General features: G+C 44.2%; 1 protein-coding gene across 1 annotated transcript; it reads left to right on the forward strand.

Annotated features, from left to right (window-relative positions):
* Nucleotides 1-420: 420 nt before the first annotated feature.
* Cnih4 (cornichon family AMPA receptor auxiliary protein 4) lies at nucleotides 421-16,530 on the forward strand. The gene is made up of 5 exons (NM_001105981.1): nucleotides 421-587; nucleotides 3,377-3,445; nucleotides 5,556-5,668; nucleotides 12,821-12,961; nucleotides 15,356-16,530. Exons 1-5 carry the CDS (start codon nucleotides 519-521, stop codon nucleotides 15,381-15,383), a joined length of 420 nt encoding a protein of 139 aa, NP_001099451.1. The 5' UTR covers nucleotides 421-518; the 3' UTR covers nucleotides 15,384-16,530.
* The last annotated feature ends 1,480 nt before the right edge of the window (nucleotides 16,531-18,010 follow it).

Consider the following 18,010-nt stretch of genomic DNA (forward strand, 5'->3'; position numbering starts at 1 on the left):
CTAAGCGCTTCTCTGTTGTTCAAGAAAGCCCAAAGAGAGAATCCCTGTCTCTTAACCAGAGCTCCTTCCATAAAGGCTCCGCCGCTCCTCCCACACACCGTTGGTAGGCTGAACACCTTAGATCTCACTAAAGATGGTTGTGAGCCATCTGTAGTGGTTGGGATTTGAACTCATGACCTCTGGAAGAACAGTCAGTGCGCTTAACCGCTGAGCTATCTCTCCAGCCCACAAAGCAAGATCTTACCACACACATACAAAGCGCATTCCACAGAATCCAACAATGGTAGGCAAGGAAGGATGGATAGAAAGTAAAAGAGAAAATTTCATACAAAGTGAGTAAAACTTTCTTACAGTGGATACTCTTGAGGGTGAGGCCCGCCTCCTACGCGCCCGGGGTACTAGTGAACTGCATTTCCCATCATGCATTTCCATGCTTTTCTGGGCCACAACTCCCGGCATGCCGCCTGTCCGGGCGGCGCGGCCCGGAGCTGGTTTGACGGGCGGAGCGGCGGCAGAGGATGGAGGCGGTGGTGTTCCTCTTCTCGCTCCTCGACTGTTGTTCGCTCATCTTCCTCTCTGTCTACTTCGTATCCTTGGTTGAAGCGGGCCGAGGTCCCTGCTCCTTCCCAGGGCTACCGCCGGGAATGTGGGCGGAGGGTGGGCCAGGCGGGCGCTGGCAGGTGTGGGGTGAGGGGGCGGCGGCGCGGGCCCGGGTCTCAAGCAGAGGAGCCGCGCTGAGTCTCTGGCGGGCCTGAGCCGCCTCCCTCGCCTCCTCTCTCCCTGCACTAGCCGCCGGGACCCCGAGAGAACGAAACCATTCCGAGCGTAGCTGGCGGGCGGAAGGCTTTGCTGCCTTCTCTGGTCCCCGGCAGCACCCTTGCCCCTTTGTCCTCGTGGGTGTCTGCGCTTCTGGGCTCTCCCCACACCCAGGAGATGACTCATTCCAAGAACCCGCGATGCGCTTCCTTCACGTGCAGTTCTTTAGAGAGTTTTTGAAAGGAGTTAGGGCAGAAGCATCGGCAAAGTGTTTCTGGTTGCCTTCAGCAGTGGAAGATCTGTAAACTCAACAGCTACATGTGACTTAGTCCCCAATTTTTAAACTTAAAAAAATTACATTGTACGTGTTAAAATTCAATATTTTTCTGTAGTTGTCTCTGTTACAGGCTTCAGACATTATTTTCCAGACCAATAAATGGTGTTCATCAACCTAGCACTGTAGTAGTTGTGTGGCAACAGTTCCCCCAGTCCTTGAGGGGTTGGCATTCTTTGTTATAGCAGTGTTGTAATGCAGTACTGTAACGCACAGACCAGTTTTAAGTAATTACATATGACTAGAAAAGTGCTTTAGGACCTTTGGCTGTTGCCCCCTTTCTTGTGAAATCACGTCCTCTTTTTCTGATCGAATTTAACTTTTTATTTGGCACTGTGCAACTTTGGAATGGCTGCACAGAGTATATTTCCCACTTTATGGTGAAATGACAGCTTTGTTTTTTTTAATAATAAGGAGCAAAATTTAGGACTACGAATCTTGCCCAGTACTGTATCTTACCTGCTTTGATTTTCTTTAGAATTGTATTTATTTATTTCCTAAATATACGCAGTGAGAATTTTCATTAAACACCCAGTGGCTGCCCTATTGCAATTGTCTAGCATCAGCTCTTACTTTGATGAGTTCTGATGTAAAGAGCCCTGCGTTTTATTAGCTTTGAGGAACCGATTAAAAGGGCAGGCTCTCCTACCTAAGTTCTGATGGCCAGTGTTTAGCTTGTTATGTAAGGGGCCAGAACTGCTTGACAGAAGTGCAACAACAGTTTTTTTTTTTATTATTTTTTTTTTACAGTTTGGAAAACTTGACCATTAAAACAGTCTTGGTGTATACCAGGTCATGTATATATGTACATGTTAACTGGAATGTTTAACAGTGGTTATACAGGGCGCATTTTGGTGAGAATTTGGCGTTTTACAGTGTTGTAGGATTGTTGCGGTAATAGCTTTATAGGGACTTGGTAGAAAAGGTCAGAATAGGTTTCAGGTAGACTATAGGGGTGTGTGGAATTTGAATAATGAAGAAATCCACAGGAAAGGGGGGCAGGTATTTGCAGTCACTGGCAAGAGCAAGGTACAGGGCGGGTATGCTCACTTTGGGGTGGTGGGGAGAGATCATCAGGACATGCTTGCTTTTGGTTGTAGCAAGAGGTCAGGTTGGGAAGGAAGAATTAGATCAGATGGGGGGGTGCTTTTTTATCCTGCAAGCAGTAGTGAGTCCCTGAAAACTTTTTTTTTTTTTTTTTTCCGGAGCTGGGGACCGAACCCAGGGCCTTGCGCTCGCTAGGCAAGCGCTCTACCACTGAGCTAAATCCCCAACCCCCCCCCCCCCGAAAACTTTTGACATAAGCAAAGTGGCTTTAGGTCAAGGATGCACAGCATAGAAATCAGTTCAAGAGATTTTTGCTGATGTAGGGGCGTGGCTCAGTGGTAGAGTGCCTCCACAGAATGGATAAGATGTTGGACTTGGAGTAGGGGAAATAGATTCATCTGGTGACTACAGTTAACAATGTATCCCATTTGTAAAAGGTGCCAAGACAAAAAATAGCCGTTTTTACAACAAAGTTACCATGTGAAGCCATGAATCTTGATTGGCTAAGTTTTATCATTCTACAATATACATATTATTTCAAATATGTTATATATGATAAAACATATAATTCTGTTACTTTAAATGCTCAAAATACAGTAGGTTATTAAAAAGATGAATCTGCAGAGTAGATTAAATATACGAAATATTAGAAGATAAACCAGTTGAGATGAGAATATTCTGAATTTGAATTATAGTGTTAATTGTATTAGCATTGACTGATTATGAATTTGTGGGGAAAGTGGTGAGTAGGAGATACTTGTTTGAGAATATTTTACTTTTAAACTAAATTTACTTTTTTTTTTTTTGAGACAGTGTTTAGTGTATCCCATCATAACCTTGCAATTCAAATTCCTCTGTAGCTGAGGGCAGGCTTGAACTTCTGATCCACTCATCTCCTGAGTGCTAAAATTGCTTTCTGAAACATAAATAATCAGAAATTGTAATTCCTGAGGCTTGACAGATGACTCAGAAGGTAAATCGGGTGCTGTGCAAGTGCGAAGACTTAGTTCTGAGCCCCAGCAACGGAGAAAGAGGAAAACAGAAAGGTCCCGGGGGCCTGTCAGCCAGCCAGTCTAGTCAAACAGCAAGTTTCAGTTTTAGTCAGAGGCGATGTCTCAAGAAGTAAGGTGGAAAGAAATAGAAAAAAAAAAGGCCATTATCAACCTCTGCTGCATACATGTGCACATACCTTACGAACACCAGCATTATGTATATATAACTCCTTATCTCAGTTACCAGATCATTACACTGTCTGATTTAGAATGTGATTACATTAACGCTAGATCATGTTGCTCAAAATTAAACAAGGTAAGACATTTCTCTGCTCATTTTTTGGTTAGTGCCAATTCTTTTTATATTAAGTTTTATTACTATAAATATTTGCATTTTTTATTTTAGCATTTTTTGTATTCATTGTAATGTCCTAGATAGAACTGCTATGTTTTACAGCATTTTAGATCATAAGTTACACTAGATCTGACTTTAGATTTGTTTCTTTACTCTGGAAGTTCCTGGTTGTCTTGTATGCAGGAGGCTGGCTCTTGTTTTCTGTGCCATACTGCCACCTCCCACTCATGGAAGAAATGTTCAGTCTGTCTTTTGTTGAGTGAAAGAAGCCCTTCCTTGTGTGGTTTGTGGACTTGATTTGTCTTAGGGTCATTTTATATTTAATATAATAAGAACTTTATATTGGCATAAACCCTCTAAGTCGAGGAGTTTAACATAGATACAGGGAAAACATTTGTCCCTGACTCTTTTTATGAAATGAGCAGACAAAGAAGCTTTCTAGATGAAAGTCTGTGTAAAACTATACTGAAGGGCCCTATTGCTTGACTTGAAAAACAGTTCCCAGGGAATGGAGAGATGGCTCAGCAGTTAAGAGCACTGACTGCTCTTCCAGAGGTCCTGAGTTCAATTCCCAGCAACTACATGGTGGCTCACAACCATCTGTAATAGGATGTGATGCCCTCTTCTGGTGTGACTGAAGATAGGAACAGTATACTCGTCATAAATAAAATAAATAAATCTTTAAAAAAAGAAAAGAAAAAGAAAAACAACTCCCATGTGACATCACATCTTCAGTCTACTGGAAAAAACAACAGCAGGAGGTTCAAAGAAGAGTTGGTTGTTAGGTGTTCCCTCACTGAAAACACCACTTCCTCACTGCTGTACCCGGCTTGTGCTAGTTTCTTTTTGTCTTTTTGGAGTAAGTTGGTCCAGCATTTGTGTCCTTGTGCTCTGTTCTACTCTGGAAAATCCATCCTTGTTGCTGCGCCTCAGGAGACAGTGATAGTATTTCCCTTGAGTTTCCTCCTTCCTCCACTCCCAAATCTTTACTCTCCTTGTGTTAATTGTCACATTTCAGCCAGGCAGAGATGGCGCACACTTTCCAAGCACTGGGTTAGCAGAGGCAGGCAGATCTCTGAGTTTGAGGCCAGCCTGGACTACAAAGTGAGTTCAGGACAACCAGGGCTACACAGAGAAACCCTGTCTCAAAAACAAACAAGAAAGAAAAAGAGGCAGAAAGGGAGGGTACTTCAATACTATTTTTTACAAGGTAAAGTGCTGGACATAATAATGACTGCCTGTAATCCCAGTATTTAGGAAGCTGAGGGAAGAGGCCTGCCTGGGCTTCCAAGTAACACCCCTTTCACTGTTTCTCCCACAAATGAATTAGGAAAAGATGAAAAGGATGTATCAGTTTTTCCCCAGGACAGGCAGTTGGGGGCCACCCCTTACGGTGCTGGGAAACGAGTAACAAGTGCTCTTAACCACTAAACCATCTCCTCAGCCTGCTTTTTAAAAATGTTCTATTCTTATTTTGTTGTTGTTTTGAGGCTGAGTCTCACCTTGCTGGCCTTGAACTTGCCATGATTCCCTCTGCTTACCTAGTGCTGGGATTGCTGGCACTTACTACTCCACCTGGACACTTTTAAAATTTTATCTTTCTGCATGGCATTTGCTTCCTTGGGATTTTGGACATGGGAAAATTTTCGCAGGGTTCGGGGGCTGTTACTTTAAGATGGGCATTCTGATTGGAAAGGCATGTGTGGATATGTGCCGTGTGTGGTTATGTGCCGCGTATGGATATGTGCTGTGCTAATCTAGAGCAGGAGGCTTTAGCATATCAGCACAGATGCTGGAACAGAAAGTAACTAATACTCTGCTTTTTCCTTAGTTATTATGAGCTGCTCAGTGAAAGAGTCTAAGCCTTTGCTTAGGGTGAAATAATACTGAAATTTAATTGCTTTAGGTTTGAGCTGTTACCTGATTTATTTGCCTAAGTTAAGAAGCTATATCTCTGTGTGGGGTTTTGGGTCTAAAGTAAAAACTCTCTGTTTATTCATCCACTTGGCTTGAATGTCGTGTTCAGCCAGGAAACAGGTCAGTGATGTAATGCTCTGTTCTTGGATTGTAGTGGGTGATACCAGAGTTGGTTGGCCACACCTTTGTCACTGTGCTGATGCTTGTTTCCTTGCACTGGGTCATCTTCCTTCTCAACTTACCTGTTGCCACATGGAATATATATAGGTAAGTATAGTCTGTTTACTGTTTTCTGACAGTAGTCCTTAAAAAAGCGTTAATAGCCCAACGCGATGGTGCATGTCTGTCCTCCCAGCCTTTGGGAGGTTGAGTTAGAAGGAGCAGAAGTTTAAATCTAGCTTTGCCCATTTAGTGAATTGGAAGTCATCCTAGGCTACATAAAACTGTAGAGAAAAGAAAATAATTAACAGGTTCTCCCCGCAGAAACATCCCAGTGATTAAATAAAGAACAACAACATATGAAATCAGAATAAATTATTGTTCACTCTGGTATATTGGGCAGATAAGTTTGCATGGCTCGATCTCGTGCTAAAGCACAAAACTCAAATGCATAAGAGTAATCTAGGGTTGGGAATTTAGCTCAGTGGTAGAGCGCTTGCCTAGCAAGCGCAAGGCCCTGGGTTTGGTCCCCAGCTCCGAAAAAAAGAAAAGAAAAAAAAAAAAAAGAGTAATCTAGTGTTTAGTCATGGAGCCTACAGACTTGTGCGATGTTTGCATGCCATGAGTATCATTTTCCTCTAGAGTGGTCAAAGGCTTGAGACAGTCGGGCCTTACTTAAATCTGTAATCTGGGAGTCCACCAGACAGGGCTGCATTTAAATCTGTTATCTGGGAGTCCACCAGACAGGGCTGCATTTAAATCTGTAATCTGGGAGCACACCAGACAGGGCTGCATTTAAATCTGTAATCTGGGAGTCTACCAGACAGGGCTGCGTTAGTGCCTGCAGCAGGTGACTTGGGTTTGGGATGTTTGTTTGTTTATTTGGAAATCTTTGTTTTTGCAGTGAAGATTAACACTACAATTTTGATTTTAAAAAAAATTTAGGAAGTAGGGAGCTAGGTAGTTAGTGGTTAGGAGGACTTACTGCACAATAATGAGTTTAGGAGTTTAGATCTAGCACTCAGAAGCCCAGCATCCTGCATTCCTACACAGGCAAACACACACAAAGAAAGAAAGAAAGAGAGAGAGAGGTGGGGGAGGGAGGGAGGAAGGAGGGAAGGGAAGGAAGGAAAAGAAAAGAAATTAATTTAAAAAAATTAGGAAGTGTGTTAGCCAATTTTCTCATGGCTGTAACCAAAATGCCTTATAGAAACAGTTTAAAGAAGAATTATCTTTAGCTCACCATGTCAGTTTTCAGTTCATGGTTGCTTGGACCCCAAGCCCTTGGCCAGGAGGTGCTTCTTCACTCCATCTCAGCTCAAAGCAGAGAAAAGGGAAAATGGAAGGGACTAGGGCGAGGTACAACCCCAGCACAGTCCTCAGTGACACATGTCTGTGCAGTCCCCACCTGCTGCCTTACACTTCCAATGATGACTTCCCATTATGAGTACACTGAGGGACTGATCCGTTGGTAGAGTCCTAGTTCTCACGATCTAATTGCTTCTGGAAACTTCTCAGCCACACTCAGAGGTGTGCTGTACTAATCTGGCCTCTCTTTATCTTCTTTGTTAACAGTCAAGATTAGTGATCCCTAGCTGGGCAGGTGTGGTGGAGAGAGCCTTTCATCTCAGCACCCAGTGGGCCAGACTGAGCTCTGAGTTCAAGGCTAGCCTAATCTACAGAGCAAGTTCCAGGATATCCAGGACTAAAAAGAAACCCTGTACTTTAAAAAACCAAAATATTATCATCATAACACACACACACACACACACACACACACACACACACACACACACACACCCCAACCAGGAAATTTGTTTAGAAATAGAAGTCACCCATAGTCAGGCTATTATAGTTTGTTATCTAGTGAAGAATTGTAGAATAATACTTAACATACACACACACACACACACACACACATATTAGTGTGTATATATATATATATGTCATGCGTGTAGGTGCCCATGGAGGCCAGGAGAAAGTATTGGATCCCCTGGAACTGGAGTTACAGGTTGTTTTGAGCTGCCATGTGGTATTGGGACCCAAACCTGGGTTTTATGTAAGAGCAGGCAATGAGCCTTTACCACTGAGCCATTTCTCCTGCCCTAGAATTATTTTTTATGTTAATAGATTGCCTCTCTCTCTCTCTCTCTCTCTCTCTCTCTCTCTCTCTCTCTCTCTCTCTCTCTCTCTCTCAGCTTTTATTTTGTTTATATTTAGTCCTTTATAAGGGCAAAACCCACTCATTGACTGACAGTTAAGTATGATGTTATAAAATACTGTTAGGATAAAAATGAGTCATATGTGGTGACAAACACCGTTAATCCCAGTACCTGGGATGCTGAGGAAGCCAGCCTGGTGTACATAGAGAGTTCTAGGACAGCCAGAGGGAGACAGTGAGACCCCTCCTCTCAAACAGCAAAACGTACAGGAAGGAGTGGTAGTGGGATGCTCAGTGGGTAGAGGTGTTGACCGCCAAGCTTGATAGTCTCGCTTCGATCCCTGCACTCCAGGGACAGAAGCATGTGCCCTCCCTTCCATCCCCTCCTGCCTGAGGCCAACCTAAGGTACACAGCAAGATCCTGTCTCACCAAACAAACCAAGACTTCCTAGGACTGGTCCTAACCAGACTGTGAGGAACCTATATTCCCAGGATGAGGCTCAGATTAGGATGTTGGCCTGTCATGAGAAAACAATAAGAAAGTTCAAATTCTACCCCTGGTGTATGCTGTGCTGTAGAAAAGAGGTAGCTAGACAGCAACTTCCACAGCGGAGGCAGGGACTGGTAACAGGCCATGGAGGAGTGCTGTTTACTGGCCTGCTCTCCCTGGACCACCATCTCACATCAGTCAATCATTGGTAAATACAATGCACCACAGGCTTACCCATAGGCCAGTCAAGTACATTCACTTCTTAATTGGGGCTCCTTCCTAAGTGATTCCATCTTGTATCAGTGTGCCATCCAGTCTTATGGCGATTTGACATAAGCTAGAGTCATCTAGGAGGATGGAACCTCAGTTGAGAAAATACCTCCATAAAATGAGGCTATAAACAGGCAAGCCAGGGCTGGAGAGATGGCTCAGCGGTTAAGAGCACCGACTGCTCTTCCAGAGGGCCTGAGTTCAATTCCCAGCAACCACATGGTGGCTCGCAACCATCTGTAATGGGATCCAATACCCTCTTCTGGTGTGTCTGACAGCTACATTGTACTCATATATATGGAATAAACTTAAAAAAAAAAAAAAAAAAAAACCAGGCAAGCCTATAAGGCCATTTTCTTAATGATTGATGGGGAGAGGACCCAGCCTGTTTTGGGTAGTTATACCCCTGGGCTGGTAGTGGTCTAGGGTTCCATAAGTAAACAGGCTGAGCAAGCCATGAGGAAAGGTTTCTGCCCTGCTTGAGTTCCTTCCCTGACTTCCATTTTTGATGAACTGTGATACAGAAGTGTACGTCAAACGAACTCTTTCCTGACCAAGTTGCTTTTCATCATCAAAATAGTAATCCTAACTCAGAGAGTCAAGCTGATGTAAAAACTAGCCAGGACAGTGGATAGGGATGTTCCTGAGTCTCTGACTTCTCCCTTCTAAGTCCTGAGAAAGCAGGCACACACTTGCACGTTCACTTTAGTTAATGCCAGGGCCACACCCAGTGCCATGTGCATGCTAGGCAAGCACTTTACTAGCAGATTCCATCCACGGCCCTAGCTACTTGAGCAACATGTACAGATTCTAGAAAGACATATATAAAGATGTGTAAAATGTAATGTTTATTCTTCTAGCCTCCATGTAATCTAATCCAGGCCTAGAATGTTCTCAGCCTCTGAGACATACTGCTGAATAAGCTCACCCTTTCTAGCTTTGCTGAACTCTGGCTGGTTCAACTCTTGTTCCGGCTCAAACTCCTCTCCAAGCTGACTGACTCAGCCTGGCCTCAGACTAGCAGTCTTTTCTGATCTTCTGGCTCCTTCTCCCTCTCTGGCTTGGTTCTGTCTTCACCTGTAGCTTATATTTTCTCTCTCTGCAACCTCTCTGTACAACTGTCCCAGTAAAGCCGCCTACTTCTCTCTCTCTGCACTGCTCTTCAGCAGATCCTCTCTCTTCTCATGAGAGTTGAGCGAATCCTATTCTGTCATATCTTTCTCTGATTGGTCATTTGGTCTGCCACCTAATTAGACATCACTTCCAAACATGGTATTTCCTTCTACAAACTAAATTTATCTTTATCATTTGTGATTAAAGGTGTATACTAAGGATGTGTCTATATTCCAGCCAGAGGTCTTAAAGGTGCATGTTAAGGGCTGATCCACACCACAACTACAAACAGGCTTTTCTAGTAGGTAAACAATCTCGGGATTCACTGTGTGGTCCAATAGCCTGCAGCAAGGCCGAGTGCATGGTCCTTTTTGACTGGCCACTTAGAACGTCAAGGTTGATTTGCAGTTTATTTCATCACTTAATGAATTTGGGATTAGAGGTGTGCCCACCACAGATGGCTGAGCTCCAGCTTGGGAAAGGCTGTTCCACTGAGTCATATCTCGAGCCCACGTTTTATGTTTTTAAGCAGCAAGATGACATAAGTGCTTTGAGGAGATTTTTTTCATAAGTAGTATGTGTTGAATAGAGAAGTATTCACTAATACTAAATAGAGAAGAGCCAGGACATTACAAATTCAGTTCAGAGAATGGAGAAAAGATTATATTGTTGGTACAGGGTTCTATTAGTGGGAGTGAAACAGAGACAGCCGATAAAAGGGCAGGAGAAAGAGCCAATTAGCAGCAGGAGTTCAGTGGGCTGTGAGAGGTGAGAGAGACAAGAATTACATAGGAAGAAAGTTTTGTTTTTTTTTTTTTTTTTTTTTCGGAGCTGGGGACCGAACCCAGGGCCTTGCGGTTGCTAGGCACCTCTGAGCCAAATCCCCAACCCCAGGAAGAAAGTTTTAAGGATCACCACGGGGCTTAAATACCAGGTTCTGAGCTGGAAGACTTTTTGAGACTACTTGGAGGTATTACTTGATATTCAAGTAAAAGCACCTTCTGTTCAGGTACAGATAGGCTAGTAGGATTTAGGGGACAGTTTGAGATGTGCGAAGCTCAAAGAGGCTTTCATGTTTCACAGAAGTGACATTGAGAAACTATGTGTGGCAAGAGTGAGGAAGTCAAGAAATCTGACATGCAAGCAGGAGGAGGTCATTTACAGATCCAGGCCCAGACATCACACATGGCACAGCAGTGGGAGGTCATTTACAGATCCAGGCCCAGACATCACACATGGCACAGCAGAGGAGGTCATTTACAGATCCAGGCCCAGACATCACACATGGCACAGCAGAGGAGGTCATTTACAGATCCAGGCCCAGACATCACACATGGCACAGCAGAGGAGGTCATTTACAGATCCAGGCCCAGACATGTACATCACACGTATGGCGCAGTCTGGATGGTGATCATAGTTTTCCTTCTTAATTCATAGAAACAAGCTTCTGAAAGCCAGATGTGACGCATGCCTGGAATCTCAGCACTCAGGAAACTGGGAAAGGATATCCTCAGGGTCAAAGCTAGACTGGGCTGTATAGTGAATTAGAAGACAGTTTGAGCCACAGGGCTGGACCCTGTCTCAAGAAAGGGGCTACGGAAATGGGTCAGTGGGCCAAGTGCAAGCACAACAACAACTGGAGTTCAGACCCCAGCCCCAGCGTGAACTCCAGATGGGCATGTCCACCTGGACCTTCTGTAATCTCTCAGTTGGAGGCAGGCTATCCCTGGAGCAAGCTTACTATCTCAACAAGCTGGATTAGGGAGTTACTGGTTTGAGCAAGAAACCCTGCTTCAATATGTAAGATGAAGAGCAATTGAAAAATATACTTGATGTTGTCCTTTGCCCTCCACACACACATAAGCAAACATAGATACATGTACACCACACACACGAACACACAAAAAGATCCTTAGAAGTTTCTGAGAACTTTATGACATTAATTTGGCTTTGGAATCTCCTTTAACTTGTATCCAATGAGAATGAGCTAAAGAAAGACAGATGTATTAAAGTTTCTCAGTATTTATTAGGTATTACTACTATGTTTGTTTTAGTGGGAAGAAAAGTAAATGAAAAGTCAAGAGTAGCTTCCAAAGGAAAGTCAGATGGTAGACTTCATCAAACAACTTTATTTTGTCTGAATTTGAGGCTTGTTAAACACATGAGTCTATGGAAGCCATACCTAAACATAGTATAATAAAAAAGTACACTAGTCCAACTTCCAAAGTCTCCATGGGCTATAGCATTATCAGCAATGTTAAAAGTTCAAAGTCTCTTCTGAGATCCATCCAATCACCTAACTGTAATCCCTAATTAAGACAGGCAACTGCTGGGTACACACTAAACTGCCATCTCCATGGCTGATGTCAAAGCGGTCTTCAGATCTCCAACTCCATTTTATCCTTGTTGACGGTAACAAGCTTCTTTCTCCTGAGCTGCTTCCACTCCCTGTTAGCAGCTTTCCTCAGCAGATAGCCTGTGGCTCTGGCATCTTTAACATCTTTGGGTCTCCAAGGAAGCTTGTTTCAGTGTCTTAGATCCACACATGATCCTCCAAAAGGCAGGCTTCACTTCTCCAGCTCTGCCCTCCGTAACACTCAGGTTGATCCACTCCATTGCCTCAGCTGTTCTTGGGGATCATCCCACGGTACTGGCATCTCCAATACACTGGGGTCTTCCATTGCAACTAGGCTTCACCAGTAGCCTCTCACAGGCTCTCTTCATGGTGCCAAGCCTCAGCTCCTTTGCATGACTCCTTCAGTCCTGGGCCATCAATTACAACTGAGGCTGCACTTTCACCAATGGCCTTCCATGGCCTCTCCCAGTGCCCAGCCTGAGCTGCTCTTCATGACCCCTACATGCCTTCAAAACCAGTATCACCTGGGTGACTCTTACACATTACCAAGTCCAGCTGCAGCATTAAGAGGTTCCGTCCATTATCACCAAGGTGGGAGCATGGCAGCATCCAGGCAGGCATGGTGCAGGAGGAGCTGAGTTCTACATCTTCATCTGAAGGAAGCCAGGAACAGACAGCATCCTCAGGCAGCTAGGAGGAGGGTCTCCAAGCCCACCCCACAGTGACACACTTCCTCCAACAAGGCCACACCTTCTAATAGTGCCACTCCCTGGACCAAGCATATGCAAACCATCACACTACTATTTTGAAATTGTTTTTTAGTATTAATGCCGAGATCTGATTTCCTTTTATGTGTGTGTCCTTTGTCAGGTTCATTATGGTGCCAAGTGGTAACATGGGAGTATTTGATCCAACAGAAATACACAACCGGGGACAGTTAAAGTCACACATGAAAGAAGCCATGATCAAGCTTGGTTTCTACCTACTCTGTTTCTTCATGTATCTCTACAGGTAAGTGTAGAATAGTCTTCACAGCGTACCGAATGCCATGCCTGCTTTTGGTTCATGAGGTATTAACATTGTAACACTTTCGGGAATTATGTAAGTTTATTGTAGCTGTGTACATTTTTAATTAAATTAGTGTTCTATCTAACCTATAGAAGAGTTTTCTATACCACCTATGTCTTAACTGCTGAAGCAATTAATACACTTAAAACTGCCATTGCTATTCTTTACTCTTAGAATCTGAGAGCTTTCACTGTTCTGTTTCAGAAAACCAGAAGGAAAAATATGTCCATGCATACATATGTATGCACACACATACATACCCAGAGACAGACGGACAGATGGACAGATAGACATACCGAAAACCCTAGAACTTGAGTTACAGTTATGAGCCACTGTATAAGTGCTGGGAACTGAACCTAGGTCCTCCACAAGAGCAAGAAGTGTTTGGCTTGTTTTAAAGATTTATTTATCTTCAGACACAGCAGAAGAGGGCATCAGATCTCATTACGGATGGTTGTGAGCCGCCATGTGGTTGCTGGGAATTGAACTCAGGACCTCTGGAAGGGCAGTCAGTGCTCTTAACCACTGAGCCATCTCTCCAGCCCCTGGGACGTGCTAATAAGCTTCTGCATACCTCGGGTTTTCATCTGAACATGGGCTCTTACTAAAACTTACCTCATGGGATTGTAGCATGAGCTAAGTGCTATGAAGTGCTTGAGTTTATCATCTATAATAAACTCAGAATCTTCAAAATATCAGCGACTGCCTTTACCCTGCACTGTGCATTGAGTGTTTACTGGGCCTGACCTTTGGTAGCCCAGTAACACTGAGGGTTTGTCCCTGTGCTGCAGCAGTTTTAGTCTGTTAGTCAAGGTTGACCCCTGCACATCAGGGGAAAGGATTATATTGCTCTGTTTTATCTCATTGTTTTCAAGACAGGGTTTCTCTGTGTAGCCCTGGCTGTCCTGGAACTCACTCTATAGATCAGGCTGGCCTCCCAGGTGCTGGGATTAAAGGTGTGCACCAATATGTCTGGCTATATCTCAGTTTTTTAATTGTTTATTTTTATTTTTTATGTGCATTGGTATTTTGCCTGTGTGTGTGTGTGTGTGTATCTGTGCAAGGGTGTTGAATCCCCTGGAACTGGAGTTAGAGACAGTTGTGAGCTACCATGTGGGTGCTGGGAATTGAACCTGAGTCCTCTGAAAAAGCAGCAGGTGGTCTTAACCACTGAGCCATCTTTCTAGGTCCTTTATTTCATTTTTTTAACTGAGGTGATTTTCTTGAGTATTTCCTGTCCTGTCACCTCAAGTGACAAGAAGAAACAGTATCAATTCCGACAGTGAGAGTGTTCAGCTTGGCAGCTGCAGTCCGTGATAGCACAGACTGAAGGAGATGCCTGGGTCTTGCTGTCCTCACAGCTCCCAGGCGGACACCAGCTTGTAAGCCAGACTATATAGGAGCATGATGGGCTGAGGAGGAGGCCTCACAACTGCACTGAGCTAAGGTCAGCTTCGAGAGGAAAGTGCATCAGAGGCCAGTCACTGGGCTCATAGCAGAGTGCTAGGATTCTGCATGAGGCAGAGATCTGGATAGGGAATTAATGTGGCTTGTTTTGGCCTGGGCATAGCTTTCATTTATTTATTTTAAATTTATTTATTACTATTATTTACACAGAGTCTCTCTGTATAGACCAGGATGGCCTCACACTCAGAGATCTACAAGCCTCTGCCTCCTCAGTGCTGAGATAAAGGGCATATGCCTGGCCACCATATTTTATTTTTAAAGGGGGGGGTGAGTGGTGTGTGTGTGTGTGTGTGTGTGTGTGTGTGTGTGTGTGTGTGTGTTAGTGCACACATGCAGATCACATATTCGGATATGTGCATGTGAGTGCAGGTGCCCATGGAGGCCAGAGGCATCGAATCCCCTGGGGTGACAGGTAGCTTTTGTGAACCACCTGACATGGGTCCTCTGGAAGCAATAAGTGCTCTTAACTGCTAAGCCAGCTCTCCATCCCCGATTTGTAATGACAGCACCAAAGTGGTTTTAGGTTTACTCTCCCCCTCATCTCCATCTGTTCATTGTTTTAGTGATAATGTTAGAGGCTCTCCAGAACATTTGTCCTATTAGGTATTAAGTGATGAACTGAGTGGGGTTTTTTTTTGTTTTTTGTTTTTGTTTTTTTTTTTTTGTTTGTTTGTTTTTTGGTTCTTTTTTTCGGAGCTGGGGACCAAACCCAGGGCCTTGCGCTTCCTAGGTAAGCGCTCTACCACTGAGCTAAATCCCCAGCCCTGAACTGAGTGTTTCTTAATGGACCTGTGCACACAGGTCTGAATGTATTGGATTCCAGGGGAGCCCTAAGGAAACACTAGTAATTCCAGTGTCTTCTTTCCACAGTATGATTCTAGCGTTGATAAATGACTGAAGCTGGAGTAGCCGGGTTGAAGCCAGCCTACACTACACACTGCACAATCGAGGAACCAGAGACTAAAACCACCCTTAGGACCGTGACCAGAGCAGTATATATTTTGGTCTTTGAACAAAAGAACTATTTTTGCTGTATTTTTACGACATAAAGTATTTAAAAAAAATAAATTGAGTTTTTGTAGATTTCTGATTTCTCAACCCCAACACATGAAGGTGTTTTGTCTCCTCTGTGGCTGTTTGGTAGAAGTAGGAATATATGCCAGCTTTGCATGCCAAAGAGATAAAAGGCATACCTAAGAGTCCTTAACCCAGTGGTTCTCAACCTGGGGGTCGCACCACCCCTTTAGGGGTCAAATGACTCACAGGGGTCACCTAAGACCACTGAAAACATATTTACATTGTGATTCCTAACCGTAGCAAAATTAGTTATGAAGTAACAACAGAAATGATTTTATGGCTGGGGGGTTACAACATGAGGAACTGTGGCACAGCATTAGAAGGTTAGAACCACCACCTTAGTAGATGGCCGACTGTCTGAAAAGCCAGAGCAGAAAGCAATACAGCTAATATGGACAAATGAAGAAAGTCACGTTAATGTCGCCCAAGGATCTGAAGACATTTCAGCTGTCTTTCAATAGAAAATGACGTTTTAAAATATATTTATTTGCAGTATTTGAAACCTTATGAGCCATGTGCCCAAGTACAATGTAAGTCCTGCTTACAGAAAGGGAAAGTAAATTTAAAATCAAGATTCTATTAAGGGCTTTCATTTTAAAGCTTGTACCTCCATAATCACCCCCACCTCTGTCTAATCACCTCAGCTCTTGCCAGACCTTATTTTTGCACTGTAACTGTTCCATTTATATTTGATTTCTTTAATAATATATTTTAATGGATTTGGAGAAGTGATTTGATAGAGTCACCCCACGTCAGAATGAGGAAACCGGTCAGTCATTGTTAAACAATGAAACAAGAACAGCCTGCGAGTTGTTCACTTGTGCCGAATTCACTGCAGCTCCTTTTCTCTGGCACTGACCACGTTGTGGACTGGGAACCCAGCGGAGCCACTGTGTGCACATGGCAGTACCTAGCTCCTCTGGGAGAAAGCCCTTGCTCTGGGTCAGAGCAGGCGGTTAGCCTAGTCTGCTTATCATATCTCATAGGGTGGTGTGAATCTGGCAATCCACCCTCCTTCCTAGTTGTACTTTGGTATCATAAGCACTGACACGTAAGGAAGCATGACTGCACACTCTGCCATAATGAACCCCTGGTGGCAGAACAAAGTGTGTGGTTCTCCAAAAGATCAAATGTTTAAATGTTGCCTGTCTTACTGAGGTGGTAGAAGGGCCAGGATGCTGGCTTCCCTGTTAGAATGGGACCTGTGCTCTGACCGCAGAGGAAGGAAGGATTGGGATGGCATACAAAGGAAACTTGGTTCCCTGGCCTCGTGAAAGCAGGGAAACTCTCCCTGTAATAATCTTCTGTTTCTGCTTAGAAAAGGGCTAAGCAGCCACAACAAAGGAGTTGTTATATGTTCTCATACCTTTCCCTCTGGGGCACCTTCTGCTTACAGCTCCACCCTACCTTCCTGTGTCCTCAGTGTTTGCTATTCAAGCTTTTCAAACACACCTGCTGGGGGCTTCGTAGGACTGAGACACACAATGGAGGGCTTTTGTCTAAAATGTTTGCGTTTAACCCAAACTGAAAGCCAAGTAGCTAAGTACCTTGGGCTGTTGGTTACTTGTCTTGTTGGGCAGAAGCTGGAGGAGTGAATGAGAAAGCTGCCTTGTCTATAAAGACCCAACTTAACTCTGAACCACTAGTTACAAACGAATGCCCTTCATTCCTCATAACACTTGTGTGTATCAAAGCCGGGAAAGACTGTTATTGTGGGGGAGAGGGTTGGAGGGAGGAGGATGCTTTTATAAATGCTGAGAAAGAGAACATGAGTGCTGGCCCTAAGTGGCTGTGGCTCTGATACCTGTGGTGCCACTGTGTAGTGATCACCTTTGAGTAGTGTAGTGAAGACCTTTGAGATCATGTGCTCCGGCATTTTCATCTCAGAAAGAGAGAGCAGAGGCCTAGAGGTTGCCAGTGGTCTCAAAGGTATGACCATGGGGGTTCAGCTCAGTGTCCTCTCACACCCTCTTCCCAGCCCTCTGTAAAGCTCTAACACGGAGAGCCTGGCCAGTGCAGCCACACCTGTCATGTCACCCCTTTCCCAGGCTTTTTAAGCATAGCAGATGCTGTGTGTCTAGAGCTGGAAGTAAAGCCCAAGACGCAGTCCCACTCCTCACATCTAGCAGGTCCCCTTTTGTGCCTGCTGCCCAAGAAGACAGTGTAGCAAGAGCCCAGCGGCTTCCTTCTGACCTGGTCTGACTTTAAACCTCTGTGCTGTTTCCTCTGGGAAGTATTCACCATTTTCCATGTGGCATCTCTTGTGTGCAAACTAGATTGTGCGCTCCTCGAGAGCAGAGTCTACTCTGATCACTTGTGTTGTCTACCTTTCCCTTCTGGCGCCTAAAACAGTGCCTTGCACACAGAAACAATAAATGGCTGTTGAATAACAAGTTAATCTGACTGTTCTGTTGCTTTAGTCTGACTTAGCGTCCTTTAGTTCAGAGA

The sequence above is a fragment of the Rattus norvegicus genome, chromosome 13 (assembly GCF_036323735.1).
Source record: "Rattus norvegicus strain BN/NHsdMcwi chromosome 13, GRCr8, whole genome shotgun sequence".
Lineage (NCBI taxonomy): Eukaryota > Metazoa > Chordata > Mammalia > Rodentia > Muridae > Rattus > Rattus norvegicus.